At 42.7% G+C, this 17,213-nt stretch overlaps 1 protein-coding gene across 3 annotated transcripts in view; it reads right to left on the bottom strand.

The window, feature by feature from the left end:
* Window positions 1–13,662, bottom strand: part of Atxn3 (ataxin 3) — a 37,171-nt gene extending 23,509 nt beyond the window's left edge. Inside the window, exons 1-5 of one of the 3 annotated variants that reach the window (XR_005286168.1) lie at window positions 13,585–13,662; window positions 3,964–4,128; window positions 3,725–3,769; window positions 1,589–1,674; window positions 1,132–1,198 (exon numbers count right to left, since the gene is read on the bottom strand). Coding sequence is in view for 2 of the 3 variants with exons in the window: in XM_038336274.1 (XP_038192202.1) it covers window positions 1,133–1,198; window positions 1,589–1,674; window positions 3,725–3,769; window positions 3,964–4,128; window positions 13,585–13,608 (386 nt within the window). In the remaining variant the exon portion in view is untranslated. Of the gene's footprint in view, window positions 1–1,131; window positions 1,199–1,588; window positions 1,675–3,720; window positions 3,770–3,963; window positions 4,129–13,584 lie in introns of all 3 variants that reach the window. The other 2 variants (XM_038336274.1, XM_038336275.1) reach the window with 2 other exon arrangements.
* Between the last annotated feature and the right edge of the window lie 3,551 nt (window positions 13,663–17,213).

Genomic DNA, 17,213 nt, shown 5'->3' with positions numbered 1-17,213 from the left:
TTTTTTTTTTTTGGTTTTTCGAGACAGGGTTTCTCTGCAGCTTTTTTAGAGCCTTATTTTTAAAAACAGCTTTATTGAAGCAAAACTGAACTTGAAATAAACTGCTGTCCCTCTCCTGTCTATCTTAAGGGTTTCACTATGTAGTCCAGGCTGGCCTTAAGGTCTCCCACGGTCAGGCTCCTGAGAGTTGAGTCACAAGGCCTGGGCCACTGTACTTGGATAAACTGCACATACTTCTATTACAACCTGGGATTTTGTTTTGCTTTGTTTAGTTTGATTTTTTGAGACAGGGTTTCTCAGTGTAGCCTTGGCTGTCCTGGAACTCACTCTGTAGATCAGGCTGGCCTTGAACTCACAAAGAACTGCCTGCCTCAGTCTCCTTAGTGCTGGGATTAAAGGCGTGCGCCACCACTACCTAGCATCATTTGCAAAAATGTTTGTATTACCCCCATTAAACCATCAACATCACCAAGAGAGTAACACATTCTTCAGAGTCCAGTCTCTCGTGTTCCTTCTCTCCATCCCCAGCCCTACACAAGTACCGGTCAGTCTACTGTCATCACTGTCTCTAGTACTCATTTCTGAGATTCATCCGTGCTGCTTGTGTACGAGCAGTTCATTCCCTTTGACCGCACCAGCTGCTTTCCAGTAACCCCTACCCAAACTGAACATGGTAAGAAGGCCATTGCATGACTGCAGCTCTCAAAAGCATGGTAGTGGCGGTTTTATGCAGATGTATTCCCCAGCAGTGGGACTGCCAGAATAATCCTGTCCCACTAATGTCAACTGCTTTTTTTTGTTTTTTTGTTTTGTTTGTTCCTGACATTTCAGGCTTTGTTACAGTACTGTGCTAAACAGAAATCGTCACACAAAAACATAATAGTGAATACATATGCACTATTTTAAATACAGAATTTTTAGACAAGTGATATAACTTGTATTTTTTTTTTTTCTTGGAAAACTGATTATCTTCTCTTAAGATAGCCATTTTCTTATCTGTTGAACTGAGTCAGGCTCAGGTAGAGTGCGTAGGACCCTGAGCTTCAGCCTAAAGACACCAGTCACTTGCATTTTAGTTCTAAATGGAGTGTAGACTGTGATGAAAGGACAGGAAAGGAGAAGAAATATTACCTGTTTTCCTAATTTTCTAACTGTAAACCAGTGCTCTTTATAATTGCATATAAAGGATCTTTCATTTCTAGAAAAGACAAAACATATACTGTTAATACTGTTACGTTGGGATATTATGAGATATATACTAGCAAGTACAATAAAATTTCTATCAGTTAGAATATAGCTACACTTATGTGTTACTGATTTTAAAAAATAAAAATAATGCAGTTCTATGCGTTTTCTACAGGAGCTTAGGGATGTTATGCCCCAAAGTTTCCACACTACTCAGGTCAGTGTCTTCACTGGCACTGATTAGAAGGCAGCTGCTCAAGGGTACCAAAGGGTGACATGTGAAGTCCAAGGGCTTCAAATGCAGTATCAAAGCAAAGACATTCACAATGAATTCGTCCTCATTCAGAAACTGTAGCTTTAAAAATCAAGTTCAAATAAAGAAATGTAGGGAGAAAAGTCTTACATAGGATCAATTCTGAGCCTCTGGTACTCTGGACTGTTGAATAGGATTAGTTCTAAACCCCAAACTTTCAAGGCATTGCTTATAACCTGTCAAAAGAAAAACAGCAACTTTTCATGAGCTAAACTTCAAGTCCAAATTTAAGTAGCATAGCTACATTAATTATGTAAGCAACTATACTTTACATATAAACTTTTGAGAATATTGTTTTTAAAAATTATGTCCCCATGATAACCCACTGAATCCATAAATAATATATACATGTGAATTTAATTTCATTTTTTATTATTTTTAAGTGTATTAATGTGTCTGAGTGAGTATAGAGCATTGTATAAGTGCCTGTGGAGGCCAGAAGAGAATGTCAGGTCCCCATACAGTGGAGTGGAGTTACAGGCAGTTGTAAGTAGCTTAATGTGGGTGCTGGGAACTGAACTAGTCCTCTGAAATACCACTAAGCAGTCTTAAATGTGAAGCCATCTCTATAACCCCTACAAATCCATTTTATACCCACTGTAAACTAGTTGACTACATACAGTCACTGTAAAAACTAGTCTACCAAATATGCTCACCTGCAACGGCAGTGACCAAAAGCACATAAAGTAAATTCTCCATGGGCATTTAAAAGTAAGGTTTGGGGGCTGGAGAGATGACCAAGTAGTCAACAGTGCATGCTGCTCTTATGGGGCTGAAGTTCAGTTCCCAGCACCCATATCAGGGGACTCATATCACCTGTAATTTCAGCTCCAGAGCTCCACTGCCCTCTTCTGGCCTCCGCAGACAGTAATACTCATGTGCACATACCCACCCATATTCATAATAATCTTTAAAATAAAAGTAAATCTTCTTTAAGTTTGATATATTTTAGAATTCTGTAGTCATGAACAAAAAGTCAAACCTGATTATTGCAAACTGAGAAAAAGTGAAGAGACATTTGAGAAAACGTTCTAGCTTTCCTCCCATGTGGGCAACAAAGAAACAGGCACACTGTGTAGTAACTCAGTATAAGGGAGCAGTAAAGCAGTGGGCTGTGCCAACCATGACCCATGATCCTAGCTAAGGTCAGCAGTTCTCATACTGTCACAGTGAAGTACTGGGTGGAAGTGCTAGAGAGTGGGGACTCTACGAGGGTAGCATAGAAAGAATTTATAAAGTAAATACTTGCAGAAATAGATCTCTTAAAAGACATTCTGAAAGAAGTTAGACAACCCTCAATCGTTACAATGAAAGATCCATAGGTAAAAGATCCCCACAAGTACATGAATTAAGTTAGACATGGTGGCTCCCAATTGCAATCCCAGCATCTAGGAGACCAAAACATGATTTTGGAAAGTTCAAGACCAGGCGAGGCTACAAAGCAACACCCTATAGAAGCAAACCAAACATATATACATAAATCACTGCAGGGTTAGAGGTTTTCTCTAGGGCAGAATACTTGTTCAGTATGTGACAAGACTTTATATCATCCCTAGCACTATAAAGAAAAACTACCACAGAATTTAAATGGAGCCTAATGGGACTTGGTTCTGCAGTAGAGCCTGAGCACCTGTGAGTCTTTGGAGCCAATCCCAACCCCATCCTCCAAAAGGGCTACAAATTACCATATAGATCAGAAGCCACAGAGGTACTACATGAATCCAATCCTGTAGGATGATTTAAACGAAGGCTTCAAGGCACTGCAACTTCTCAGATGTACCAGAGATAATAAGTTTGAAGTACTGTAATTTATTAGAATTTAAAGCTATTAGCACCTACATGCAAATTAAGCAATCTCAGGAAGCAAGTTTTAAAGGCCCTATTCTAAACTGAGTACGGTAGCACACACCTGTAATTCCAGTCTGGAGGCACAGATGGGAAGACAAACACAAGACCCAACCAGCCAGGACTATAGTGAGACCCTGCCTGTTCCCAGAAAGCAAGCGAGCAAAGCCCTGCTCTGAAGTGAAGAGTCTACAGTCCTAATGCTCATCTCTGCGCAGCACTCTGGAGCAGTCATATCTTCTACAGACACAGTTTACTGAGAGAATTCCGGAAGGCTCCATCGTTACATAAAAATCTATGCCAGGCTGTGCACATCAACCACAAACTGAGCATAAACACAGCAGCACTGAAAATGAGGCAGCTCTTCACAGGACTACTTACCTGGATAGAGAAAAAGCCGCTGTCGTCCATATTTCCAGAAGGCTGCTGTGGGCAGAGAGGGATGGGAAAAGAATTAAAACTGTCATTAGGGTGCACATTTGTAAGAACACACTGTACCAAGTAAGGAGCAGAGTTATAATTAACAAGTCAGACTCCTATGGCGAGAATGGCGCATCCTCCTTTAAAGAGCACCCGTATTTTAAAAATAAAATGGGATTTGGAGAGTCTGAAATCAGTACCTGCAAAAATGTGCGGTAGTCTTCACTGGTAACTCCTCCTTCCGCCATTCTCATCCTTTCTTCTTCATCAAGCTGGTGTGCAATAGAGGACAGCTCCACAGGGCTAAAATACTCCCCTTGCAATAGATTATTCAGGCAATGTTGAGCACAAAGTGAGCCTTCTTGCTAGTGTTTCCAAAAGAGTAAATTTAAATGTGATTTCTTAAGTGGATCTGTATAGTATATTCTAAAAAATGTAATTACTCACTTTATAATACAGTCAAAACAAACCTCATAAACCTTAGTTAGGCAAATCTGATTTTACAAGTATACACATTTTCATTTGTCTATGTTTATTTTACAGCTATATAACTATAGGAACAAAAATGAAGAATGATTTACAGTATAATTTCATCCATCCAATCTCATATAAGCCTAAAAATTACCCTAAAAACATTTAGCCTTTTCAATTTTTCAGTACCTACAAGAATTCCACTTTGGAGATTCCATGGCAAGTGACTACTACAAAAGGGGAGTGTTGTCCTCTGGAACATCCATTCTCCTAAAGTTAGTCACTATCTGACCTGAAAGCCTGTCCTTTTAAACTCAAGAGCTGGTGTAAGTGGGACAGTTCTGTCTCAGGTTAAGACCCACAGTTCTAGAGCTGAGGCTCTCATTGGCCGACTCTGCAGACTCATTCCATGTAGCACAGAGAAAGAACTGTCCCAAGCTGAAGACAGTCCACACCCATGAGTGGACAAGCTAGTAAAAGGAGCCAAGTTCAGCTCCCTAAGAGATCCTTAGCATCCTCTCATGGAGAGTAGGTACAACATCCCATGAACCCAGGGGCTTTTAGTGCTGCTTAGCTGGCTTTCATACACAACTGGGACCAACCCAACTCCAAGTCCAGACTGCCTGACTGAGCAGGCTTCGTCACTCTCCTAGTCCTAACCCTGTTGTTCTCCTATGCTACAGGTACAGAAGGGAGACTCCTGAGTAGATGAGTTGGGTGGACACAGACCCTAAGTATGCTTTTCTGGGAGGCAAAGGCAGATGGGAGAACACTTCCTCTGTTAACTCTGGCCCTCAAGGGGCCGGTCAGGCCTCCTGAACTCAACCTGCCAGGCACCATGCCTCCTGGTCTGAGCTATGTTACATGGCAGATGATGACTCAAAAGAGCACCTTACAAGATGCATTTCCCCATGATGAATCACTGTTAGAGGAACAAAATATAATTGCTGAAGTAGATACAGTATACATGTCTGTTATCGAATAGGAAGGCAGAGTTCAGAGAGCTTGAGTCTGAAACAAAGCCAAAGAAAGCTTATCTTCATAGTCTGCTAAGTAATATTGCCTCAGAATGGCTTGTAGCTAGAGTTATATATCCCTTTAAGTTGCAGTTACATGGTGGCAGAATTCTTTGTCTCTGCCTCTTTTCCTTTCTACTGTTCATCTATTACTAGGAGCAACTTCCACCAAATACTGCCTACTCTAAAGTAGAGATATACAGATGTTCTACTTAAACCCTAGTGGAAATGCAAGCACTATGCAAGGTAGTCAAGAGGCTAAAAACATACAAATTCATGAGTTATCAGGGAAATGTATATCAAAACTACAATACAGGGCAGGAGGTGGCTCAGCAGGTAAAGGTGCCTGATGTCAGTCCCCAGATACTACTGTAGAAGAGGGGAATGACACCTGAGTACTTGCCCTCTGACCTCCACATGAACACCTGGCCACCTGCATGCCAGCACTCACATGCATGCCTCATACATACAAATGATTAAAAATTATTTTTAAATATTACACTGATTGACTGATTGACTGGCTGAAGGACATAGAGGACAATTTTTAGGATTCAATTTCTACTTTCAGAAAGTGGGTCCCAAGGATCAAACTCATGTTATAAGGCTTGCTGAGCTATCTTAGAAACGTTTTTTGTTGTTGTTGAGACAAGGTCTCACTTTGTAGCCCAGGCTGTCCTGGAACTCATTATATAAACCAGGCTGGTCTCGAACTCCTAGAAATCTGTTTGCCTCTGACTCCAAGTGCTGGGATTAAAGGTGTGCACCACCACCACCTACCTAAAGAAATTACTTTTATAAAAGAAAATTTCACAGTGTGTTATTACTATCCAGTCTCAAGATCAGCTATTACAGTGAAGAGGTTTAGAATCACAGACAACAGTTGTTACAGGAGCAAATATAACTTAGCAAAACCATTGTTCAACCTTTATCTCACCAGAGCTCATAATCTCTATATTCTGTGGTTACGCACATATACTGCAAATGCACTCACCAAAGCACTACTTGTAGGCTTCCAAATTGGAAAGCACCCAAAGACAGTTTAGATCACAGAACTGTATATACATTGTATATGAATAAAAGTAAATTAAATAAAAGTAATTGTAACAATATGGATGAATCTCTCAAATATTAAAAAAAAAAAAAAACACAACACTCAAAAGAGTAGACACCAGAGCTAAGGATGTAGCTAGTATGTGCAAGGCCTTGGGTTTAATCCCTACTACCACCAAACTAAGACAGCAAAAGTACAGGGTGCAGCAAGTGAGAGGAGCCTAGTGACCTAAATTCCATCCCTGGAACCTACTTAAAAGTCAAAGAGAACATTCCACAAAGTTTCCCCTGATCTCTATAAACATACAGAGGTATGTGTCAATTTGTACAACATATCATGCAGAAACACAAGAATAATAACTTAAACAATTTAAAGAGTTTACAAATAGACAAAATTAATCTCTTAATCTACAGTGGCAGAATTGCCTGGCAGAAGTAAGTACAGGAAGAGCTAGTTCCTGGAAGAAAGGAATAAGGAGATTTAGGAGGTAGGCAAACAGTCTATGATTCCATGTGCTTCCTTGACTGCACACTCTCATGACTTGTGTGTTCTTGTGTATGACATACTTAATTTAAAACATTCAGACTAGGTTAGGCAGTGGTGGAGTGGTGGCAAACGCCTTTAATCCTAGCACTTGGGAGGCAGGCGGATCCCTGGGAGTTTGAGGCCAGCCTGCTCTATAAAGCAAGTTCCAGGACAGCCAGGGTTACACAGAGAAATCCTGTGTCAGAAAACAAAAGAAAACAAAACAAACCAGTCAAACAAGAAGGCCAGGCATGGCAGTGCATACCTCTAATCCCAGCACTCAGGAGTCCAAGATAGGTGTATCTCCGTGAGTCACCTACATATTGAGACCCCATCTCAAAAAGAAAAGAAAAGAAATCAAGAAACATCTAACATGGCGAAAGCAGTTATGATACAATCTTCAGTCCTATTGCTAGGCAATATGTTTCAGTGTGGCGTTCTTAAACTACGATCACCATACTTTTTAAAGATATTTTTGTTTATATATACATATATATAAACAAGTGTATGTGTGTTGTCTGCATGTATGTCTGCACCATACACATGCCTGGCATTCACGGAAGCCAGAAGAGTGGGGCTGGATCTTCTGAGACTAGAGTTACAGAGGGTTGAGTCACCATCATACAGGTCTGGGAATCCTGGGTTCACCATATTTAATAGACAGAAATAGAGACATCCAAAATTTTGATAAAAAATTTCTTGCTATTAAAGATTGGGGCTTTGGAGGCTGGAGAAATGGCTCAGCAGGTAAAAACACTTGCTATTCTTGCAGAGGATTTGGGTTCTGATGTAGGTATGTCTTCTATCTGATGATTTCATTGGTTAATTAATAAAGAAACTGCTTGGCCTAATAGGTTAGAACATAGGTGGGTAGAGTAGACAGAACAGGAAGAAGGAAGTGAGGTAGATGGCTCAGACAATTGCCCCACCTCTCCTCTCTGGGTCAGATGCCATGCTTCTCCTCAGTGAGACAGATGCCATGAAGCCAGCCACCAGGTCAGACATGCTGAATCTTTCCCGGTAAGACACCACTTCGTGGTGCTACACAGATTATTAGATATGGGTTAATCAAGATGTGAGAATTAGACAATAAGAGGCTGGAACTAATGGGCCAAGCAGTGTTTAAATGAATACAGTTTGTGTGTTGTTATTTCGGGTTTTAAGCTAGCCGGTGGCCGGGAGCCGGGCAGGATGAAAAGCAGGCATGCTCACAGCTCACTACTACAGGGTTCAGTTCCTAACATGTACGGGGAACTCACGGCCAGCTGTAATTCCAGTCCTAAGGGGTCTGATGCCCTCTCCTGGCCTGCTCAGTCACTTTATGAACATGGCACACTTTTGACTCATGTAGGTACTCATATACATAAAATAAATGAAGTCTTTAAAAAACCAAGTATGTATCTCATTATGCCCAAGTTTATGTGGTACTGAGGATAGATAAAACTCAGGCCTGAGCTACATTCCCAGTCCCTAAAATATTAGTTTTTTTTATTAAGAAAAATAAGCACTTAAAATCAAACTATGACCAAGTAAAATGGTACTGCTACCAGAAATATGCTCGATACTTCTAATATGATTAGTGGAAGGAAAAAACAAATTGTTTGAAACAATTTAAAAATTGGGCTGGAGAGATGGCTCAGTGGTTAAGAGCACTGGCTGCTCTCCCAAAGGACCTAGGTTCAATTCCCAGCACCCACATGGCAGCTCACAACTGTCTCTAACTCCAGTTCAAGGGCATCTGGCACCCTCACACATACATGCAGACAAAACACCAAGGCACATAAAATGTAAAAAAATAAAAATAGGGGCTGGAGAGATGGCTCAGTGGTTAAGAGCACTGACTGCTCTTCCAGAGGAGCCGGGTTCAATTCCCAGCACCCACATGGCAGCTCACAACTGTCTAAAGATCCAGTTGCATGGGATCTGACACCTTCACACCAATGTACATAAAAAATAAAGTTAAATAAACCATAAAAATAAAAATAAATCACACTGCTACACGCTGAACAAATTCCACATGAACTAAAAAAGTTATTTATCACCCCCTCTGATCATGCATTTTTTTCCTGTCACTGCCACTGCCTGAGTTAGCTTGTTCCCTGTTTCTAATCAGGGTTTTACCCAAGTGGGGAGCTAGCAAGAAGGCTCAACAGGTCAATATCTGCTTGCTGTGATCATGAAGACCTGAGCTCAATTCCCAGGACCCACACGGTAGGAGGAGATGACCACCTCCCACTAAACTGCCCTCTGACCTCCACATATACACTGTGGCCTGTATGGAGCACCACAATACATACAATGCAACAAAATGTAATAAATCACTTTTAAGTATTTCACCCAAGTGAAATAAAAACTTACTTTGCTACTAAAATACTATGACTTGGGGTCCATATTTTACTGTATTGGGACCAGAAGATGAACACACTACACTTCCACTTCTATCAAGACGGTCTATAAAATCACAGAAGGGAACTGTAACCAAGTCACTCCCCAGGTTTTTGGGTCCAACCTCAAACTAGGTAAAACCCCAGTGACAGCAATAACTATAACAAAAAGCATACAACTTTTATGGTACTCTCAAAAATAGACCAATAGTGGACTGATCTTTCTGGGTGGGTAAAGACTGTGTGACTCAGAGCTCACACCACAGCCATAGCTCATTGTCACCACCTCTTTAATGCTTAGTGTTTTCCTATTCCTTCATTTTTGTTTTATACTTGAGACTGGTCCCTGCCCATATTAAGTAAGTGTTCTACCACTGAACTATACTACACCCCAGATCTCTTCTGTTCCCTATTTAGTATGGGGTTCAGCAAACACAAGGACCTAGTAGTACTGTAGCTTTTACCACTTCTGGACAGAGTCTCAGCATGCATGACTTTGAGGTAGCTAATTTCTGGCATTAACTAGAGGCAAAAAAAGAAAACTACAGAGATAATAAAGAACTTTTCCAGAATCCTACAAGCAGCAATTAACAGAGCTGGAGTTCAAACCCAGGAAGAGGTTTCAAGTCTGTGCTGTTACCATTTTCTCAAATCAATTATTTGGAATCAGACTTTCCATAATCCCCACATATCTTGAATATCACTAAGAGCCTCAACCACAAAAGGGTACAATCGATGTGACAAGGTCAATGCTCAGCCTCTTCTCCATCTTTTTGGGTTTCACAATCCCAGTTCACACTACACTGAAAGCAGAGACACAGACTGCACCAAACGAAGTCAGTATTGGAAGCACTAACAAGAGTGGCAGAATACAGGCACCAGAATATGAGCAACAACAAAACACCGCATCCAAGAAAGCAGCTGGTATTGGTAATTTACTATTCGCTAGTAGATGGTAAACTCTATAGCTCATGGGTCCAAATTCAATCTTCCTCAATAGCCAAAACTGTATTTTATTTAAAAAAAAAAAAGAATTTAGAGAGGACGAGAAATACAGTCACATATCTGTATTTGTGACAGAGATACACATATGGCCTGAAAGGTTTAAAACATTTAGAGACTAGGCATGGTGGTGTGAGACTTGAATCCCAGCTGGGCAGTGGTGGCACGCATTTAATCACAGCCCTGGGAAGGCAGAGGCAGGTGGATGGATCTCTGTGAGTTCAAGGCCAGCCTGATCTACAGGAGCTAGTTCCAGGATGGGCTCCAAAGCTACAGATAAACCTTTTCTTGGAGGGAGAAAAAAAAGGAGACTTGAATACCAACACTTGGGAGGGAGAGGCAGCTGGATCTTTGTGAGTTCAAGGTCAGCCTGGTCTACAAAGCAAGTTCCAAGCCAGCCAGGGCTAAACAGTGGGACCCTGTCTTAAAAATAAAATAAATTCAGGACTTGTAGCCTTTAAATAAATAAAACCACATACCTTTTAGAGTAGTGGTTTTCAACCTTCTTAATGCTGTAACCTCTTAACACAATTCCTTCCCCAGACACTGTTTTAGATGCTCAAGGAACTCTTCACCTCTGCTCATATGCACACGGTCTTACTCAAGCCTAGAATTCTGGTTATTCTACTGTCTCAGCATACTGAATAGCTGACATTATAGGCACATGCCATGTGCTTAACTACATTTATTCACACTGGAGATCTACTAATGGACAACCACTTTTATTTATTGTTTTTGTTTTGTTTTGTAGACAGGATCTCTCTATCCAGCCCTGACTGTCCATGGTTGGCCATGAACTCAGAGATCTGCCTGCTTCTATCTCCTAAATGCTGGGATTAAAGGCCTGGACCACCACCATGCCTGGCTGATAACTGTTTTTTTATATTCTAACTTGTTTTCTAATAAATATTCAAAGGGGCAAATGTAAAATTAATTTCTAGAGGAAGTGGTTAAGGCTTCTCTAAATGACCCTCTGATTAAAAGCTATGGCTTTACTAAACGTTCATTTCCTCTGGATATTTAAGTTGATGATAAAAACAAATGTACTCTTTAGGGCTGGTGACACGCCTCAGTTGGTAAGGTCCTTGTCATACTATTTATTCTTAGGACCTTAGTTCAAGCCAAGGATGGTGGTACCATTTCTAACTGCAGTGCTGGGGAAGAGGGAATGGGCAAATACCTGGGGTTAGCCACTCGGACACGTACCAGCCCAGTGAGAAACACCATCAAGGCTGTCCTCCTGCCTCTCTATGTATGCATATGTACATGTGCATCCCCACCCATATGTTTGAGGGTACACATACACACACACAGTAAAAATACTTTTCAATATTCATTAAGTTTAATAATGTGAAAAATGAGTGACTTCTGGATAAGCATGGTTTGTGTGTGTATGTGGGCATGCGCAAGTACATGTTTGTATACATGTTCCTGTGCACATGTAAGCATGCAGAGCCTCAAATACTGGGGATACAAACACACACTGCCCTGTCTGGCTCTCCATGGTTGCTGGGCATCTGAACTCAGGTTTGCATGCTTGTACAGCAAGCACTTTACCAGCTGAAGCACTCCCCAGTCTCAGTACGTTTTTGTTAGGCTAGCACTTTGGATATAATGGTTCAGTCGATACTTTCACTGAGATCTGCTCAAATGAGGAACAATCAATATTATAAAGAAGAGATTGTGGGGGCTGGAGAGATAACAACAGTTAAAGACTACTGACTGGGTGCTCCTCCAGAGGCGAGGACCCAGGTTCAATTCCTAACACCCATGTGGCTGCTCACAACCCTCTGCAACTCTAGTTCTGGGGGATCTTCTGGCTTCAGTGGACACCAGGAACACACAATGCACAAATACACACAAAGGCAAAACACCCATTCAAAAATATTTTTTTTAAACACATTAAGTGCCCTAGAGATGACTCAATGAGTAAATGAGCTTGCTGTGAAAGCCCGAGTTAGATCCTTGGGACCCACACCGGGTTGGAAGGAGAGAAGGGACTTTATAAAGTTGTCCTGACCTCCACACAGGCACACACACACACACACACACACACACGCATCACACACACGCGGCAGTACCACACAGGCACACACACGCCTCACACACACATGGCAGTAATAAAATGTTTTTACAAAGAATGCATGAGGCAGTATATAAAGTGTTCAAAGTCTGCCACATTTCAAATGGGTTCTAAGCCAAAGCCTTTGGAAAATTAATTACAAATGTATGGGGAGGGCTGCTAGGAGCACGGCATTTGTCTGTAATTCCAGCGCTCAGAAGGCAGAGACAGGATGGGAAGGTTGGAGAGTCTGGAGCCAGCTTGGGCTGTCACAAACAAACTAGTTCCAGTTCCAAAACAGTCAGAAAAGTCTTCTCAAGAGCACTTCATTTAACAATTTCTTGATTTACATCACTTTTGTTTTTCCTTTGCAGTGCATGAACTTTAAATGCCTTGAATAGATGCTCAATTACAAGTACTCAAAACAAAGACGCTTTGCTCCTACTAAATAATAGCACTAGCTTGCAACCCTCGCCAAACCTAAAACGATTATGAAACACGGTATCATATGCCAAATTTGTCTGAGGAACACCCAAACGACTTGTAATTGTACGAGAGCAAAGACTAGTTTCTCAAGATGTCACAACAATTCTTCTAAGTGTAGTCACTTAGGAATTAAGGTGAGGAAGAAACTAGCCGGATCGCACAGCAGAAAGATTCTAATCTATTCCATAATACCTAAAAACAAAGCTGGCCTCCTAGTCCGGAAATTTGGGGTAGCGAACCAAACCCAAACATCCCGTAATAAAAACTCTTATGACGACTTCCCTTAGGGACTCCGGGGTTTCCTACTTCCCAAATGTCAGGCCCTTCAATGGGAGAGTCACGGTAAAAACTGCTTGAAGGACGAGGGATTGACCATCAAGATCTAAATGCATGGGACATTCCATTACAGAACTGAGTAGAAAAGTTGATTCTGCCAGAGGATAGAGCGGGGGCGGGGGTGAAGTTGGGAAGGGTCCACCAGGTGTGAAGAGATGACTCGCTAGACTAGACTCTAGGAGAGAAGACAGAAAAAAACCGAAAAGGCGTGGCAAGTGAAAAAGGAACGCTCGCACTAACCCTCCGGTGAAGCCCCCGAAATCCCGATCTAGCGCTAGTTACCCGCCCGGTCCTCTGGGGCGAGGGCGCCAGGGGCGCATGTGGGAGGCTTCCCGAGCAGAGCCATGGGGGAGGCAGGAAGCGCCCCTCACCCAGCCAGGTTGGGATGGGGGCGCTCGGGCCCCGCCCTGAGCTCCTGAGGCGGCGACGCTGCTCCCCACACCGGCCGCCGAGCCCCGGACGGCTCCCCACCGAACGCCCACACTCACTTTCTCGTGGAAGATGGACTCCATGTTTATTTGTCTGGAGCCAACGGCCCCGGCGCGGAGCTGCCCCCTCGAGCAGCTCCGCCCCCGGTCCCACCCCTCCACCCCGCCCCGCCCCTCTCTGCCCACGTGCCTCCCATTAACCAATCACTACTGCGGGCGCACGTCACGCGGCGCGCGGAGCCAGGGAGTGCGGGGCACGTGACCTGGGCGGAGGGTCCTCCGGGCGCTTGTTCTCCCGCGGCGTGCGCGGTGCTGCTGCGCCGCCTGCCGTGCGGAGGAGTTTCTCCGCCTTCCGCGGTTCGCTGAACCGTCTTGTGATTCTAGGGTTCGCGATGAGAATCCTCGCGTCCAGGTTTTAGGGCTTTTTTTTCTTTTCCATCTTCTTTGGTACTTTCTGCCTAACTGCATGTAATTAACACCTCTTTCAAGAAAAGGTATTCTCTCAATACCTAGTATTTATGTAAATAAAACCCATAGCTAATATTTATTAAGGGCTGACTTAGCCCACTTCTAAGTGAAGTTTAGTACGGCATCTTTTGATGTGTGTGTCTGTTGTAATATTATACAAATGAGGAAACGGAGGCACGAAGAAAGTAGGGACAGCACAGTCCAAGATAGTTTTGCTTGTTGGAATGAATATCAGGTCACGGAGTAAGTGCTCAAATTCAGAAGGAGGAAGCATCAGTGGGGAAGTTAAAAGTCCAACAAAATGTTGGGAAAGATTAAGCGTAAGATGGGTGCAGATCTTGCACCGTAAAACCATTTTAGGTTCTTTAAAGTCAGCAAGGAAACTGGGTACGAAGGCTCTTTTTGTTTTTCAAGACAGGGTTTCTGTCCTGGAATTCCCCCTGTAGACCCGGCTGGCCTCAAACTCACAGAGATTCCCCGACCTATCTCTGCCTCCCAAGTGCTGGGATTAAAGTGTGCACCACCACCCAGCAACGACGGCGCATTCTTACAATGCTTGTACCTGAAGGTAGTGGAAGAGTACACTGAGTTGGAGGACAGCTGGCATATGCCAGACTGTAGCTTGGGTTACATAGAACGACCCTGCCCTCCCGACACACACACAAGAAAAGAGGCAACAAGCCATTAAAGATTTTTAAAACTAGAGATATGGGGTCAAATTAGTATTTCAGAGGGTTATTGGGGAATATGTGAAGGCACTTTAGGAGAAATGAAGAGATGATGGTGGTCAGAACTCCAATAGTAATTTGAGGGATGGAGAGAAACCATTTGGAGGCCTTCAGAGGCAGACTCAGAAGAATCTAGTGGGAAAGGGGGTGTTCTTAAGAAAGACTTCTGAATTTCTGCTGTAGGCACCACCTATAGCAGGAGTAATGCTATCAGTGCTTCATGGCACAGGATACTTTAAAGGGAAGTGAAACATTCCATCTTGCAAGGAAGCTAGTGGGGATGCAGAATATTCTAAGGACAGGGAACACATTCCATCTTTCAGAGGGACATCTTAAGCTCTAAAAAACTCAGAGACTTCTTCTACAAGTCCCTGACACTGATCAGATTCCCTAGGGTCCTCTCTCCCCACACATATATAAGTAGTAAGGACTTCCAAGAGATGCTCTCCAACTAGCAGAGTTGCCTAGAAGAGCTCACATCAACTGAACTGCCTGGAAGACGCAGAGACCAGCTAAGCTGCCTGTAAGGGACACTCCAACCTGTTGGGCTTCCTGCGAGTTGTGCGGTGCAGTCCATGTTTCCAGCTTTCGTGCACTGACATGCTGAAATGGGCTTTTAGCTATACAGTTGTCTTTGAGTCATTTCTGCTCCTGTAAATAATCTCTATAAAACTCTTTGGTCCACCGTGGTGGACTTTGGTGGTATCTGCTTTGGTCTGTCATCAGTTTTCTGAGATGAGTAGTGTTTCACAGCTCCCCAGGAAGTGTGTCACACATATAACATGGGCATAGCCTATGTGCTTAAGAAAGTGTGGTTTAAAAAAAAAAGAAAAGAAAGTGTGGTTTAGCCAGGAAATTATAGCCTCCTGATAGAAAATGCAAATGATGTTTTCTAGTGGTTTTTTTTTTTAAAGATACAGTTGTTCAATTGAATAAATGAAGCTTGCTGCCATAAATAACCTGCACTGGATAAATCACCATCAGAGATTTATTGCTGAGTTATGGAGGCTATAAAGTCCATGGTAAAAGCTAGTGCAGACCACAAGTCTTGGGTTTTTTCATTAATGGTGTCTTTTGTGTGTCCTGGTGTGGCAGAGGAGCAAAGGGGACAAACAAGCTCCCTTCAGCCTCCTTTTTAAGTAGGGGATCCAGGCCACACAGCTGCTATAGCAGGCAGCACCAGGTTCCAACCAAAAGCCATAAGCTGGCACCGCCCAAGAACAGACCATCCAAAGGAAATTACTAACATTTCAATCACTATAGATAGGATTACCTGCCAGCACACACCCATTGCTTTTCACCAGGAACCCCTGGACAAATGTCAGCTAACCAAGGATCCTGAACCTTAAAAATCCCTCACCTCTACTTTGCTTCTATAAAAACCCAATCCCAACTAAGCTCAAGGCTCTCCGATTACTCCAATACCAATAAGTTAGACACACAGAGAGTCTGAGTTTAAAAACTTGTGTAAGAATAAAGACTCTTTGCTTTTACATACAGGACTCAATCTCCTAGTTGTTTTGGGGGGAACTCCGTAATCTGCACATAAGACATTTTGCTATTGAAAAGGTAACTGAAGGGCTGGAGAGATAGCTCCATGATTAAGTGCACTGGCTTCTCTTATAGAGGAAAGCTCTACTGTCCTGTTCAGGACACAGCCAGAGCCCCTCCTCACAATACTAATAGATCTTGAAACACGTGAACTTTGCGGGTGACATGACTCAGGTGATGGCACCAAGAGCGGAGGCTCGTCTGATCCCCTTCCTGTCACTCTTGACTGTGCTCTGCACTCCAGTCTTCACACACCACACAGCCTCTCCTCTTGCTTATGCTGCCACTGCTTAGTTCAAAACTTCTTGATCTTTTTCTTGTGTGGTGCAGTCCTCAGAACTATGAATTGATCCCACCTTAATATGTCCAGTTCATGGCATTGCCAGTGACCTTGCAAAAATACAGATCTCACCAACTTTTCTTTTATTGAACAAATAAGTCTTTTTGTGCCCTACACTGAAGCTATCACCATGCAAAAGACAGTCTCACTTTTTTTTTCCAAATGGGGGTTCTAGGGCAGGTTTGCCTTGAACTTGCTATGCAGCCAAGAATGACATTGAACTTTTTCACCTCTGATAGTGCTGGGATTACAGGTGTGGCTTATGTGGTGCTAAGGGCTTTGTTCATTCTTGGCAATCTCTCTACTAACCAAACTACATCTTCAACCCATCTCACCACCTTAAAACTTAGATAAGGAGGTATTCTCACATCATCACATAAGTCTTATGTCATTTAAAGTCCAGTAGCTTCCCATTGTGTTTATTCTCCGAATTGCTGCCTTCAAACCACTCTTTGTGATTTATGCCGACCACCTGTCCCACTTTGTCTTTCTGAATTCCTTTTCTCCAGTCATGGTAGCTTGCTTGCTTCTGGAGAGTTGGGAGGGAAAACTGTGCTATCAGTACCCCTTGTACATGTCTGCATGTACAAGCACCCACTATA

This window comes from Arvicola amphibius, chromosome 7 (genome assembly GCF_903992535.2).
Source record: "Arvicola amphibius chromosome 7, mArvAmp1.2, whole genome shotgun sequence".
Classification (NCBI taxonomy): domain Eukaryota; kingdom Metazoa; phylum Chordata; class Mammalia; order Rodentia; family Cricetidae; genus Arvicola; species Arvicola amphibius.
Note: the sequence above shows the minus strand (reverse complement) of the source record. Positions and strands in the feature narration are given on the sequence as shown.